General features: G+C 38.0%; 2 protein-coding genes and 2 pseudogenes across 2 annotated transcripts; all 4 read right to left on the bottom strand.

Moving 5' to 3' along the window:
• Positions 1-1,466: 1,466 nt before the first annotated feature.
• Positions 1,467-2,444, bottom strand: LOC149168646 (protein RTF1 homolog pseudogene; annotated as a pseudogene).
• A 2,481-nt stretch (positions 2,445-4,925) lies between these two features.
• Positions 4,926-6,759, bottom strand: LOC149168644 (protein RTF1 homolog pseudogene; annotated as a pseudogene).
• Positions 6,441-6,731, bottom strand: LOC149168645 (protein RTF1 homolog; the record flags this gene model as incomplete). The annotated part of the gene is made up of 1 exon (XM_089424943.1): positions 6,441-6,731. A coding segment is annotated over exon 1 (291 nt), but the record flags the coding sequence as incomplete, so codon positions are not given.
• A 223-nt stretch (positions 6,760-6,982) lies between the features above and the next one.
• LOC149168643 (importin subunit alpha-1a-like) lies at positions 6,983-11,843 on the bottom strand. The gene is made up of 12 exons (XM_089424942.1): positions 11,591-11,843; positions 11,435-11,496; positions 11,249-11,304; positions 11,033-11,156; positions 10,811-10,942; positions 9,381-9,436; positions 9,165-9,288; positions 8,943-9,074; positions 7,515-7,570; positions 7,300-7,423; positions 7,078-7,209; positions 6,983-6,988 (listed from the first exon to the last, which is right to left on the bottom strand). The coding sequence occupies exons 1-12, from the start codon at positions 11,841-11,843 to the stop codon at positions 6,983-6,985; spliced, it is 1,257 nt and encodes a 418-aa protein (XP_089281068.1).
• Positions 11,844-13,568: the final 1,725 nt, after the last annotated feature.

Raw genomic sequence — 13,568 nt, 5'->3', positions numbered from 1 at the left:
TTTCCTTATCATACACAATAAACTGTACGAAACCCAGCAAAAAGTAGCAGGTCTTCTCTAAAGAACATTAGATTTATTATTGAGATTATTACAAGTTTGATTTTTAAAAGTTGGTAGCCATCACACTATTTTCTTGTGCTTGGTGGGCGTATGTATTTGTTTGCGTGTGTTGTGATTCTACTTTTGATAATGCAGGTCATGTAACCTGTTCTAGGTGCTTTGGAAGTAAGAAGGATATGCACAGACATTAGGTACACCCTTTCAAGTTGAAAAATAAAAATTAAATAAGCACATAGCAAACAGAGAATATATGACTAAATACCTAGTGGAATCTACTTATTTAGTATGTTGGCTCGGTTGGCATGCTTCATTTGAGTGTAACTTTGTTTATGAAGGTCTAAGCAGGCCTTTAAGGTGCAGGTAACAGTTTCCCAACTACAAATGCAGTCTCCTCGAGACTTCACACATGAACATAATAGACAAACCTCTCTAGGCATCAGCAGCAACATAGTCTCCTGAAATCTCCCATGGCTATTTCCTAAATGAGGGAGTAGTGACAGGCATTGATAGGACAGGGAGAAGAAATGGGCAAATATCATATTCATTGGTGGCTTGAAAGTTAAAACGCATTTTCTTAAGAATTCTTTAGGGTTTCTTGGGAAGATGATTTTTTTGGGTTAAAATTGGATTTGGTTTGGTTCAGTTTTGGACAAACAACAGATTGACTATACGAATCCCAACTGAACCGAATTATTTGGCTGTACCAAAGTTCTTCCAGATTTTCGAATGTTTTCCTTGATTCAGCCAAACTTTTTTACCATGTAAAAGATAGTTGCTTATTAGATAGAATTGCAATCAATCGAAAGCAAGAATAAACAACTAAGCACAACAAAACAACCACAACTCTAAAAGCATTTAAGCAAACTATACTACAACAACAGAAATTAATAAAACATAGCATTTATTACATGAATATGAAAAACAATACATATTTCAACAATAATTTAGAAAAAGGCATCACTCAACATCAATCTCAAACAACATAAAATGCCATGTTTCACCAACTGCATGATAACTTACAGTGGAATAGTGTTACTTAGAGGAAAGGAATCCTTTTGGAACATTATATACCATTTTTTAGCAGAATGGTTGAGACAAAAAAACACCCTTGAACTTTAGATGTCAAGAAAATACAGCCTATATTTCTAACAAATTGTTGATTTCATGCCTGCCAACAATCCATGATGTTGCTACTGTTAAAAGACAATCCTTGGTTGACTAGGTTATTGCAGTTGTGTTTTAAAGTGCCTATACTGGCACACTACATATAGAATTTGAAACAATTTACAAAAATGTTCACTTTAAGGCTTTTCTGCATATGTTTCTGGCAATCCCAAAAGGAAATTTCCGAATCTTTCATATAAAAATTAAATGGGGAAACCAACAAGCAGAGAAAATATCATTATTTATTTTAACAGCAGGCCTCTTCTACGCTTGTAATCATTCACAGTTAATGTCAGATTATGCTTCCTTCCATCATTATTAGGAACTTGCACTCCACAAGTTGACTCAATCTTCTGCTTTCTAGCCATAAAAACTAAAGGGGCCCCTTGAGCACCCCCATACTTCTGCAGTCCAGCAAGTGAAATTCGAAGTTCAAAATCATGCAAAGAATACACCCTTGCATCTTCTGATACAGGAGCATCAATGTCGACAAGCTTTCCATCATCCTCAACAGTTTCTATTGCTATGGCTTCCTCTACTTTGGCTGCATCTGCCTCTTTGTTCGCATCAGTGTTGTCTTTAGCAACCTTCGCCTTTGTATCATAATAATTTTGAGATTGAGTCCAACGCCCAGTGAAAGGATCATACCCTTCTTCACCTGCTTTAAGATTAAGGTTTAGAGGCTTGATCTCAAAAGCGTTCTTGAAATTTTCAGCCTTGTTTTTCTTATTCATTTCTATTAGCATCAAGGCTTTTGCATCCTTGCTTTTGCTCTGAAGAGAAAGGACTTCTAGTTCCTTCAATCTCACTTTAATTCTCTCAACTTCTGAATAATCATGCCTGCTCTCCACTAGCTCCATCTCTCTTCTAACCCTGTCCTTTTCAGCAGCCACATTCGATGGCCTTTTGGAAGCCAACTCCTTTTCCTGCAACATTTGTTTTACAGTTTCTGTAGAATACACAAATTGATTTATCTTTTTTAGCGCATTTATTTTTTCCTCAACTTCTGCTCGACTAATCATCCGACCACCACTGCGTTCTACTTCCCGTTCCCAATCTGAAAACTCTTTCTCAAGTGGAGGTGAATCAGACACCCTGGCCATCTGCCATCTTGTTGCATTGCTCTTGCTACCCCAGAAACAATTCAAATACTTGTATGTGGTGCGGTTCTCAAACTTGTATTGTTTATCAGGGTCTGTCACATCAACATTTTTTACCATGCAAAGAGGGTATGTACTTTTTTATCATCCAGTTGTTACATTTGAAAGAAGGCTTCTAGGCTTTGCAGTGAAGCATCCAACACTTATATTTTGGGATTGAAAGCTTGATATATAGTTCATATATCAGTGATGTTATTGTCCCATAATACCATAAGACTGAAAGATTCATATCTGGTTGGAATTTCGATGATAGTGTTGGCCTCACATTCTGCTAGACTCCACATTTTCTGAAAGGCCGGGAACATATTTTTCATTTTAGATGCAATTGTTTGGTTGTCAAATATGTCTTATACATTATTTTTATTGGACTTCATGCCTGCAGAGATATTTACTCTTGGCTACTTCCCCAGCCATGATAGAGAAAAGGAGCCCAAACACTTGTGAGGCTTCTTCCTTTGCATAGGTGGTGTGTCAGAATGGGTGCTCTTTTTGGCAGACATTTGAGTAACGGTCTTCCGCCAATATAAGATTCCGGTATGCAAGTATAATTTCAACATAGAATTGCCTACATGAACTTAGCCCTGAACATTGCCAATATAAGATTCGAGTATGCAAGTATAATTTCAACATAGAATTGCCTACATGAACTTAGCCCTGAACATTGTCGGAGAATAGAGACTTCAAAGCTAGTCCTTCAAGCGCATGTAATATAGATTTATTTAGAAAAAGGATGCGTGAAGACAATTGTAATGTTGAAGACAGACTTTGATCACCGTATTGAGGAACTAACATTGTGCCCGAGCCCTAATGGCTTGAGAGTTTTGATAGGGTTTGTGTCCAACTAATATAGTCAATGAAGGTGAGTATTGAATAGGTTCTGATTGGACCACAAAACCATGACGAGTCTCAATGATTCCTCAGCAAGGCATCAACCAAAACAATGCAGGAATTACACAAGCCTTTCGGGATGCTCTCTAAAGAAACATGAAACTTCTCATTGTGTTTAGCAACGTTTCTATTGAAGGTCAAGTTGGCTCATGTAAAGCAAGGGAATTTTTGCATCTTCAACAACTTCACATTGTCAAAGACAGTCGTATTCTCTTGTCCAATGTAAGAAGAGAAAGAACACTTACAATGCAATATATTCATAAAAACATACTAAGAAATGATAGTTATCAAGATATAATCTAAATTAAAATGTGGATACCATACAATACAGAAAACAATTGGCCCACAGAACTATAGTTCAGAAAATTCAGGAGTATACATATTATTAAAGCAAAAACATGAACTTCTTCAAATTTATTGAAAAAAATAGGTATGTGGATAGTCCAGACTAATTTGATCAAAAATTTTAATGATTGGATAACATAAACCCCTACAAAAATGCTCAAAGGTCCGTTGAGCCTTCTGATGCAATCCCTTCAAGAAAATGTATTTCCTTATCATACACAATAAACTGTACGAAACCCAGCAAAAAGTAGCAGGTCTTCTCTAAAGAACATTAGATTTATTATTGAGATTATTACAAGTTTGATTTTTAAAAGTTGATAGCCATCACACTATTTTCTTGTGCTTGGTGGGCATATGTATTTGTTTGCGTGTGTTGTGATTCTACTTTTGATAATGCAGGTCATGTAACCTGTTCTAGGTGCTTTGGAAGTAAGAAGGATATGCACAGACATTAGGTACACCCTTTCAAGTTGAAAAATAAAAATTAAATAAGCACATAGCAAACAGAGAATATATGACTAAATACCTAGTGGAATCTACTTATTTAGTATGTTGGCTCGGTTGGCATGCTTCATTTGAGTGTAACTTTGTTTATGAAGGTCTAAGCAGGCCTTTAAGGTGCAGGTAACAGTTTCCCAACTACAAATGCAGTCTCCTCGAGACTTCACACATGAACAGAATAGACAAACCTCTCTAGGCATCAACAGCAACATAGTCTCCTGAAATCTCCCATGGCTATTTCCTAAATGAGGGAGTAGTGACAGGCATTGATAGGACAGGGAGAAGAAATGGGCAAATATCATATTCATTGGTGGCTTGAAAGTTAAAATGCATTTTCTTAAGAATTCTTTAGGGTTTCTTGGGAAGATGACTTTTTTGGGTTAAAATTGGATTTGGTTTGGTTCAGTTTTGGACAAACAACAGATTGACTATACGAATCCCAACTGAACCGAATTATTTGGCTGTACCAAAGTTCTTCCAGATTTTCGAATGTTTTCCTTGATTCAGCCAAACTTTTTTACCATGTAAAAGATAGTTGCTTATTAGATAGAATTGCAATCAATCGAAAGCAAGAATAAACAACTAAGCACAACAAAACAACCACAACTCTAAAAGCATTTAAGCAAACTATACTACAACAACAGAAATTAATAAAACATAGCATTTATTACATGAATATGAAAAACAATACATATTTCAACAATAATTTAGAAAAAGGCATCACTCAACATCAATCTCAAACAACATAAAATGCCATGTTTCACCAACTGCATGATAACTTACAGTGGAATAGTGTTACTTAGAGGAAAGGAATCCTTTTGGAACATTATATACCATTTTTTAGCAGAATGGTTGAGACAAAAAAACACCCTTGAACTTTAGATGTCAAGAAAATACAGCCTATATTTCTAACACATTGTTGATTTCATGCCTGCCAACAATCCATGATGTTGCTACTGTTAAAAGACAATCCTTGGTTGACTAGGTTATTGCAGTTGTGTTTTAAAGTGCCTATACTGGCACACTACATATAGAATTTGAAACAATTTACAAAAATGTTCACTTTAAGGCTTTTCTGCATATGTTTCTGGCAATCCCAAAAGGAAATTTCCGAATCTTTCATATAAAAATTAAATGGGGAAACCAACAAGCAGAGAAAATATCATTATTTATTTTAACAGCAGGCCTCTTCTACGCTTGTAATCATTCACAGTTAATGTCAGATTATGCTTCCTTCCATCATTATTAGGAACTTGCACTCCAAAAGTTGACTCAATCTTCTGCTTTCTAGCCATAAAAACTAAAGGGGCCCCTTGAGCACCCCCATACTTCTGCAGTCCAGCAAGTGAAATTCGAAGTTCAAAATCATGCAAAGAATACACCCTTGCATCTTCTGATAAAGGAGCATCAGTGTCGACAAGCTTTCCATCATCCTCAACAGTTTCTATTGCTATGGCTTCCTCTACTTTGGCTGCATCTGCCTCTTTGTTCGCATCAGTGTTGTCTTCAGCAACCTTCGCCTTTGTATCATAATAATTTTGAGATTGAGTCCAATGCCCAGTGAAAGGATCATACCCTGCTTCACCTGCTTTAAGATTAAGGTTTAGAGGCTTGATCTCAAAAGCGTTCTTGAAATTTTCAGCGTTGTTTTTCTTATTCATTTCTATTAGCATCAAGGCTTTTGCATCCTTGCTTTTGCTCTGAAGAGAAAGGACTTCTAGTTCCTTCAATCTCACTTTAATTCTCTCAACTTCTGAATAATCATGCCTACTCTCCACTAGCTCCATCTCTCTTCTAACCCTGTCCTTTTCAGCAACCACATTCGATGGCCTTTTGGAAGCCAACTTCTTTTCCTGCAACATTTGTTTTACAGTTTCTGCAGAATACACAAATTGATTTATCTTTTTTAGCGCATTTATTTTTTCCTCAACTTCTGCTCGACTAATCATCCGACCACCACTGCGTTCTACTTCCCGTTCCCAATCTGAAAACTCTTTCTCAAGTGGAGGTGAATCAGACACCCTGGCCATCTGCCATCTTGTTGCATTGCTCTTGCTACCCCAGAAACAATTCAAATACTTGTATGTGGTGCGGTTCTCAAACTTGTATTGTTTATCAGGGTCTGTCACATCAACATTTTTTACCATGCAAAGACGGTAAGTACTCTGTCCTGACCTGGACATTCCTATCCCAATTCTTACAAAGCAGCCCACAATGATATTCTCAAAGAATGGTTCCATAAACCACTTGGAAAGTTTTGATCTCCTTATTGTTATGCTTCTAATATCTTCAAAGCTGCTCCCTATCTTCATCATCTTTGTATAAATCACTTCCTATCGATAATTCGCTATTGGAATCATCACAATAACCCCTGTCATCATCATCCTTGTCACCAGAATCAAATCTATTTTTCAGGGGCATTCTTGACCCAGAAGCCTTCCTATTTGCTGTCCCAGCATCATCTGAATCATCGTCATCAATGTATTTCGAGTCACTGCCATCATTTGAATCAGAATCTTCCAGTCTCCCTTTCGCAGGATTTCGGTTTTGCTTTCCATCATTGGTAGATGTTCGACCAGCTGCTTCTAGCAGCAAGTGCTCCAGTTCAGCCATAACTTTTTTTTTCCCTCTAAACACCCACGTCAATTGAATATTCCGTTCCCTGGCTAGAGCAGAGACTGCAAATACCACTCCTCAATAGATCTTCAAAACCTAAAACCTACTGTCCATCAAACATATTAAAATTGTGAGAGGCAAACCACACCATGGAGCTTAATAAATGTACATCACCGACATTACGTTTTGTAATACATGGTCCTTACAATGAAACGAACATTACTATCTCAATTAGTTCAAAAGAACCCTTAGACCTGTAAAGAAAGCACATTGAACATAGAGATGGCAAATTTCAAAAATATTTCTAAGTAACATAAATGGATGGAAAGGTCCAAAATGCAACCTGTTCTCTGACATCATCACTGGCAACACTAAGCAGTTGCACAAACTTGGGCACAGCTCCATGATCAATCACAACTCTGGTATGCTCTGAGGTTCCGGACGCAATATTTGTTAAAGCCCAGGCTGCCTCAAACTATAATATGACCAAATTAAAACGATATTAGATTACCACAATATAATGTCAATTCAATACTTAGAATCTCAACTGAAAAATAGATCATACCTGAAGCTGAGGGAAATCATCCCTTGCAAGAAACTCTACAAGTCGAGGGACCACACCCGTAGCGATAACTTCCTCAATTGCAGGACTGCCTTCTGTCACATATATTTTTTCAGATGGCCATTTCCTAAAGACAAAAGAAATGGTAATAAAGATACATATACTCAAGACTATTACCAACAGAGAGAAGCTTCCTGAATTGAGTTGGTGCTTCTAACTGCATGGTAGGATCATCAGACCAGACCCCTGCTACCGTTGTAGGAAGACTCTCCAACTGTAACATATCCAACATAATCTTAGTAAGACTCCTTGTTATATTTTGGTTATAACATATTTGGGCTTAATTTAAGTCATTATTTATATGTAATTGATGCACAATTGTAAATAGAAATTTAAACCCATTGTCCTTGCATGTCCCACAGTTGGACATTACTTGTCATGCAAGTTGCAACATGTTGTGTTGCCTTTAAAAACATGTTATAGAGTAAGCAATTTCAAAAAATAGAAATTTCAGCTGAACAACCAATGAGATCATTGTTCAATGGTGAATGCAATGGTGTGTCAGGCGACGCACCAAAGATCTAGTCTTCCACAACACCAATACAAGTTGGGACAAAATTTAAGCACTGTCTTATTTTTATGGAAAGAGCAACTCCCTGTTGCCGCAGCTTGGCAAAACAAAAGTGATTGTGATGCATGGTTCATCTTAGAAGACCCCAAAACTGGGCCACTTGCAATGCCTAACATAGTCTAGCCCAAATGTAATCCTTCTGGAATTTAAAGGAAGCACATCTCCCCATTTGCATAAGTCCATTTTTTGGATTGGAAAACAAACTTTCTGGGCACCCCAATTGAATTTGAACTATGTGTACAAGTTTCCAGGACAGCTGAACTAGGGAGATGGGAGGAGGGGTGTTTAGAACGACCAGAGCACACCCCCAAACATTTCATGGGTTGGCCAGTTGGGGACTCATGAAATAGAATTAATTTACTGCATAAATATCAATTTTTATTGGTTCTAAGTTGCTTTATTTATTGCACTTGCCTTTCCAGGGGAAGTGGATTACATATACATATATAGTTTACTGCATAAATATCATTTTTTACCTGCCTTTCCATAATTTAATTTTCCAACCCCTATCCGAAGCACGGCTGTCAGTTTCTCCCATATCTTCCCTCTCTTTAGTGGTTGGGGATTCAGTATGAGCTAAGTTCTATTACTTCAATCATTTTCAAATGTTTCGATCATTTCAGTCTTGAATGCTGCAAAAATTATTTGATCATAAACATCATCGATCTCACAGAGGTTTTTTATGGTGTCAGGACCAGATGCTATTCTCAGGTCTTTTCTTATCACCTGGCCTAAACGGGATGTCTCATTTTTCATCCATCGGTCTTGGCATGATCATCTTTATTCTCACACTGTTTATATGATCATTTTCTGGAGGAAGAATGTTACAGTCTTTGTAATAGCAGAAAAGTCGAGTCCCCTTACAAAACTCATGAGTCATGAAAACGAACATTACTATCTCAATTAGTTCAAAAGAACCCTTAGACCTGTAAAGAAAGCACATTGAACATAGAGATGGCAAATTTCAAAAATATTTCTAAGTAACATAAATGGATGGAAAGGTCCAAAATGCAACCTGTTCTCTGACATCATCACTGGCAACACTAAGAAGTTGCACAAACTTGGGCACAGCTCCATGATCAATCACAACTCTGGTATGCTCTGAGGTTCTGGACGCAATATTTGTTAAAGCCCAGGCTGCCTCAAACTATAATATGATCAAATTAAAACGATATTAGATTACCACAATATAATATCAATTCAATACTTAGAATCTCAACTGAAAAACAGATCATACCTGAAGCTGAGGGAAATCATCCCTTGCAAGAAACTCTACAAGTCGAGGGACCACACCCGTAGCGATAACTTCCTCAATTGGAGGACTGCCTTCTGTCACATATATTTTTTCAGATGGCCATTTCCTAAAGACAAAAGAAAATGGTAATAAAGATACATATACTCAAGACTATTACCAACAGAGAGAAGCTTCCTGAATTGAGTTGGTGCTTCTAACTGCATGGTAGGATCATCAGACCAGACCCCTGCTACCGTTGCAGGAAGACTCTCCAACTGTAACATATCCAACATAATCTTAGTAAGACTCCCTTGTTATATTTTGGTTATAACATATTTGGGCTTAAGTTAAGTCATTATTTATATGTAATTGATGCACAATTGTAAATAGAAATTTAAACCCATTGTCCTTGCATGTCCCACAGTTGGACATTACTTGTCATGCAAGTTGCAACATGTTGTGTTGCCTTTAAAAACATGTTATAAAGTAAGCAATTTCAAAAAATAGAAATTTCAGCTGAACAACCAATGAGATCATTGTTCAATGGTGAATGCAATGGTGTGTCAGGCGACGCACCAAAGATCTAGTCTTCCACAGCACCAATAAACGGTTGGGACAAAATTTAAGCACTGTCTTATTTTTATGGAAAGAGCAACTCCCTGTTGCCGCAGCTTGGCAAAACAAAAGTGATTGTGATGCATGGTTCATCTTAGAAGACCCCAAAACTGGGCCACTTGCAATGCCTAACATAGTCTAGCCCAAATGTAATCCTTCTGGAATTTAAAGGAAGCACATCTCCCCATTTGCATAAGTCCATTTTTTGGATTGGAAAACAAACTTTCTGGGCACCCCAATTGAATTTGAACTATGTGTGCAAGTTTCCAGGACAGCTGAACTGGGGAGATGGGAGGAGGGGTGTTTAGAACGACCAGAGCACACCCCCAAACATTTCATGGGTTGGCCAGTTGGGGACTCATGAAATAGAACTAATTTACTACATAAATATCAATTTTTATTGGTTCTAAGTTGCTTTATTTATTGCACTTGCCTTTCCAGGGGAAGTGGATTACATATACATATATAGTTTACTGCATAAATATCATTTTTTACCTGCCTTTCCATAATTTAATTTTCCAACCCCTATCCGAAGCACGGCTGTCAGTTTCTCCCATATCTTCCCTCTCTTTAGTGGTTGGGGATTCAGTATGAGCTGAGTTCTATTACTTCTATCATTTTCAAATGTTTCGATCATTTCAGTCTTGAATGCTGCAAAAATTATTTGATCATAAACATCATCGATCTCACAGAGGTTTTTTATGGTGTCAGGACCAGATGCTATTCTCAGGTCTTTTCGTATCACCTGGCCTAAACGGGATGTCTCATTTTTCATCCATCGGTCTTGGCATGATCATCTTTATTCTCACACTGTTTATATGATCATTTTCTGGAGGAAGAATGTTACAGTCTTTGCAATAGCAAAAAAGTCGAGTCCCCTTACAAAACTCATGAGTCATGAAAACGAACATTACTATCTCAATTAGTTCAAAAGAACCCTTAGACCTATAAAGAAAGCACATTGAACATAGAGATGGCAAATTTCAAAAATATTTCTAAGTAACATAAATGGATGGAAAGGTCCAAAATGCAACCTGTTCTCTGACATCATCACTGGCAACACTAAGAAGTTGCACAAACTTGGGCACAGCTCCATGATCAATCACAACTATGGTATGCTCTGAGGTTCCGGACGCAATATTTGTTAAAGCCCAGGCTGCCTCAAACTATAATATGACCAAATTAAAACGATATTAGATTACCACAATATAATGTCAATTCAATACTTAGAATCTCAACTGAAAAACAGATCATACCTGAAGCTGAGGGAAATCATCCCTTGCAAGAAACTCTACAAGTCGAGGGACCACACCCGCAACGATAACTTCCTCAATTGGAGGACTGCCTTCTGTCACATATATTTTTTCAGATGGCCATTTCCTAAAGACAAAAGAAAATGGTAATAAAGATACATATACTCAAGACTATTACCAACAGAGAGAAGCTTCCTGAATTGAGTTGGTGCTTCTAACTGCATGGTAGGATCATCAGACCAGACCCCTGCTACCGTTGCAGGAAGACTCTCCAACTGTAACATATCCAACATAATCTTAGTAAGACTCCCTTGTTATATTTTGGTTATAACATATTTGGGCATAAACCCATAAATTCGGCGACATTGCCGTCAAGAAACCAAAAATGGCATTCCAGATGCAGACCAACTTCAGGACACCCTTACGCCCCAGTGAAGAATCCGATAGATGCCGAAATATCCCTGCACCTGTATCAAAAAATAAATCAGAAACTGAAAGAAAATCTTAATGGCAATCAGCCATTAGATATAAAAGCGCACAGGGGCTGAAAATATCAATTACCGAGCAAACACCTGACAAAGAACGCACACTGCAGAAACCCAACTTTGTATTTTAGGCCACAGACGAGATCCCATTCGGAGATCGTCGAAACCCCAGGGCCTCCGTCCCAGTCCCATGAGGCCCGATCCATGGAGCATATAGATCCCGTCGGGCTGCAGGATTCGAACCTTGGCTTCATCGAAAGGAAATCCTCTGGGGTTTTCCCTCCATTGCAATGCCAATGGGGTTCATAGTCGGCGAAAATCATGACCATCGTATGAAAGGCCGAACAATAACTCTGAACAATAACTCTGAAGACAGAGAGGCCAATGGGTGGGGAGACAAAAGGACAGTGTGAGGATCAACGACCAAACTTGGTTCAATCGTCTAACACCACAAATCCACGCTCAACAATACGACACGTCATCGGCTGTGCAATTCATTTCAAAAGGGAACGCCTTACGGCGTAATTATGAACTCCAACCTGATACATAGTTAGATATTTCCTCTTGACATACATGGTTTTTTTAAAAGGTAGAGGTTAGAAGGGACATAATCTATGGTTAGGGTATTATAAATTGACTCAGGGTGCTAAACATGGCTTATATTGTGACCGTGTTGTTGCATAAATTCTATGAAAAATATATTATATTATCATATTTTATTACTGTATTCAATGAAGGATTAAACAAACCATTGCTATGCTTAATTCAATTGCGATGATTTATTGGAAAGGATATCATTAGTTGTGCATTAAAGAAATCTTGATGGAACCCTACGAAATTCTAAAAAAATTTCTTAGCACATTACATCCTCGCCTTGTGGGAGCCCGATTGTACTTGTACAGAAGAAGGATGTAACTTGGAGGCTCTGTATTGATTATCGGGCACTAAACAAAATCATTGTTAGGAATAGGTATCCGATCTCATAGATTGATGACCTTCCTGACCAACTCAAGGGGGGCCAAGTATTTCAACAAGATCAGTTTGAAGTTTGGCTATCACCAGGTTCCAAAAAAACCACACATGTATGGAAGACCACCTTCAAATCCAAGAAGGGCCTTTTTGAGTGGTTGGTCATGCCTTTCAGACTAAAAAAATTCCCCTGCAACTTTTATGAGGCTGATGGATGACATTTTGTGGACCTTCACCAACTCATTCATGGTTGTAGATCTGGACGACATCCTCATCTTCAACAAGAGTTGGGAAGAGCACCTGCAACACATTCGGCAAGTCCTTCAAGCCCTGCGACAACGCAAGCTATGTGCAAACTTGGAGAAATGCACCTTTGGCACGAGCGAGGTCCAATATCTAGGCTACATCATTGATGAGCAAGGTGTGCATGTGGACCTAACTAAGATCCAAATCATTCAAAATTATCCAGCCCTGACCACTCTAATAGAGCTTCACATTTTTTTGGGCCTTGCCAATTTTATTGGAGGTTCGTGTTGGGATTATCTCATATCACTTAGCCTTTGAGTCAGGTTACCAAGGGTGGAGCAAAATCAAAGTTTTTCTAGTCTGAGTCCAAACAGAACACATTTGTTGAGCTGAAACACTTCCTCTACTCTGCACCTGTACTCACATTGCTATACCTACAATAACCGTTTGAAATTGAGACATATGCCTCTGACTATGCTATTGGTTAAGTTCTCACCCAACAAGGGCATCTAGTGGCCTATCACAGTGAGACACTTTCCAATACAATTCAGAAATACCCAACCTATAATAAAGAGATGTATTATATCGTACAAGCGTGTCGACAATGGAAACATTAAATTTTGGGGAAGGAGATGATCATCCACACAGATCACTAACCCCTTTAGTTTATACAGAACAAAGGGAAGTTTTAGAATGATCGACATCAAAAGTGGTCTACATATTTGCAACAATTCCACTTGAAAATTAAATACAAGAAGAACACTAATAATGTTGCAAATTACCTTAGTTGGCCCCCAGTTGCAGCAATGACTACTGTTCTCAACTCTTGTGGCCATGAG

The sequence above is a fragment of the Pinus tabuliformis genome, chromosome 4_2 (genome assembly GCF_031772625.1).
Source record: "Pinus tabuliformis cultivar Carrire ecotype Pingquan chromosome 4_2, CPIR1, whole genome shotgun sequence".
NCBI classification, from domain to species: Eukaryota; Viridiplantae; Streptophyta; class Pinopsida; order Pinales; family Pinaceae; genus Pinus; species Pinus tabuliformis.
Note: the sequence above shows the minus strand (reverse complement) of the source record. Positions and strands in the feature narration are given on the sequence as shown.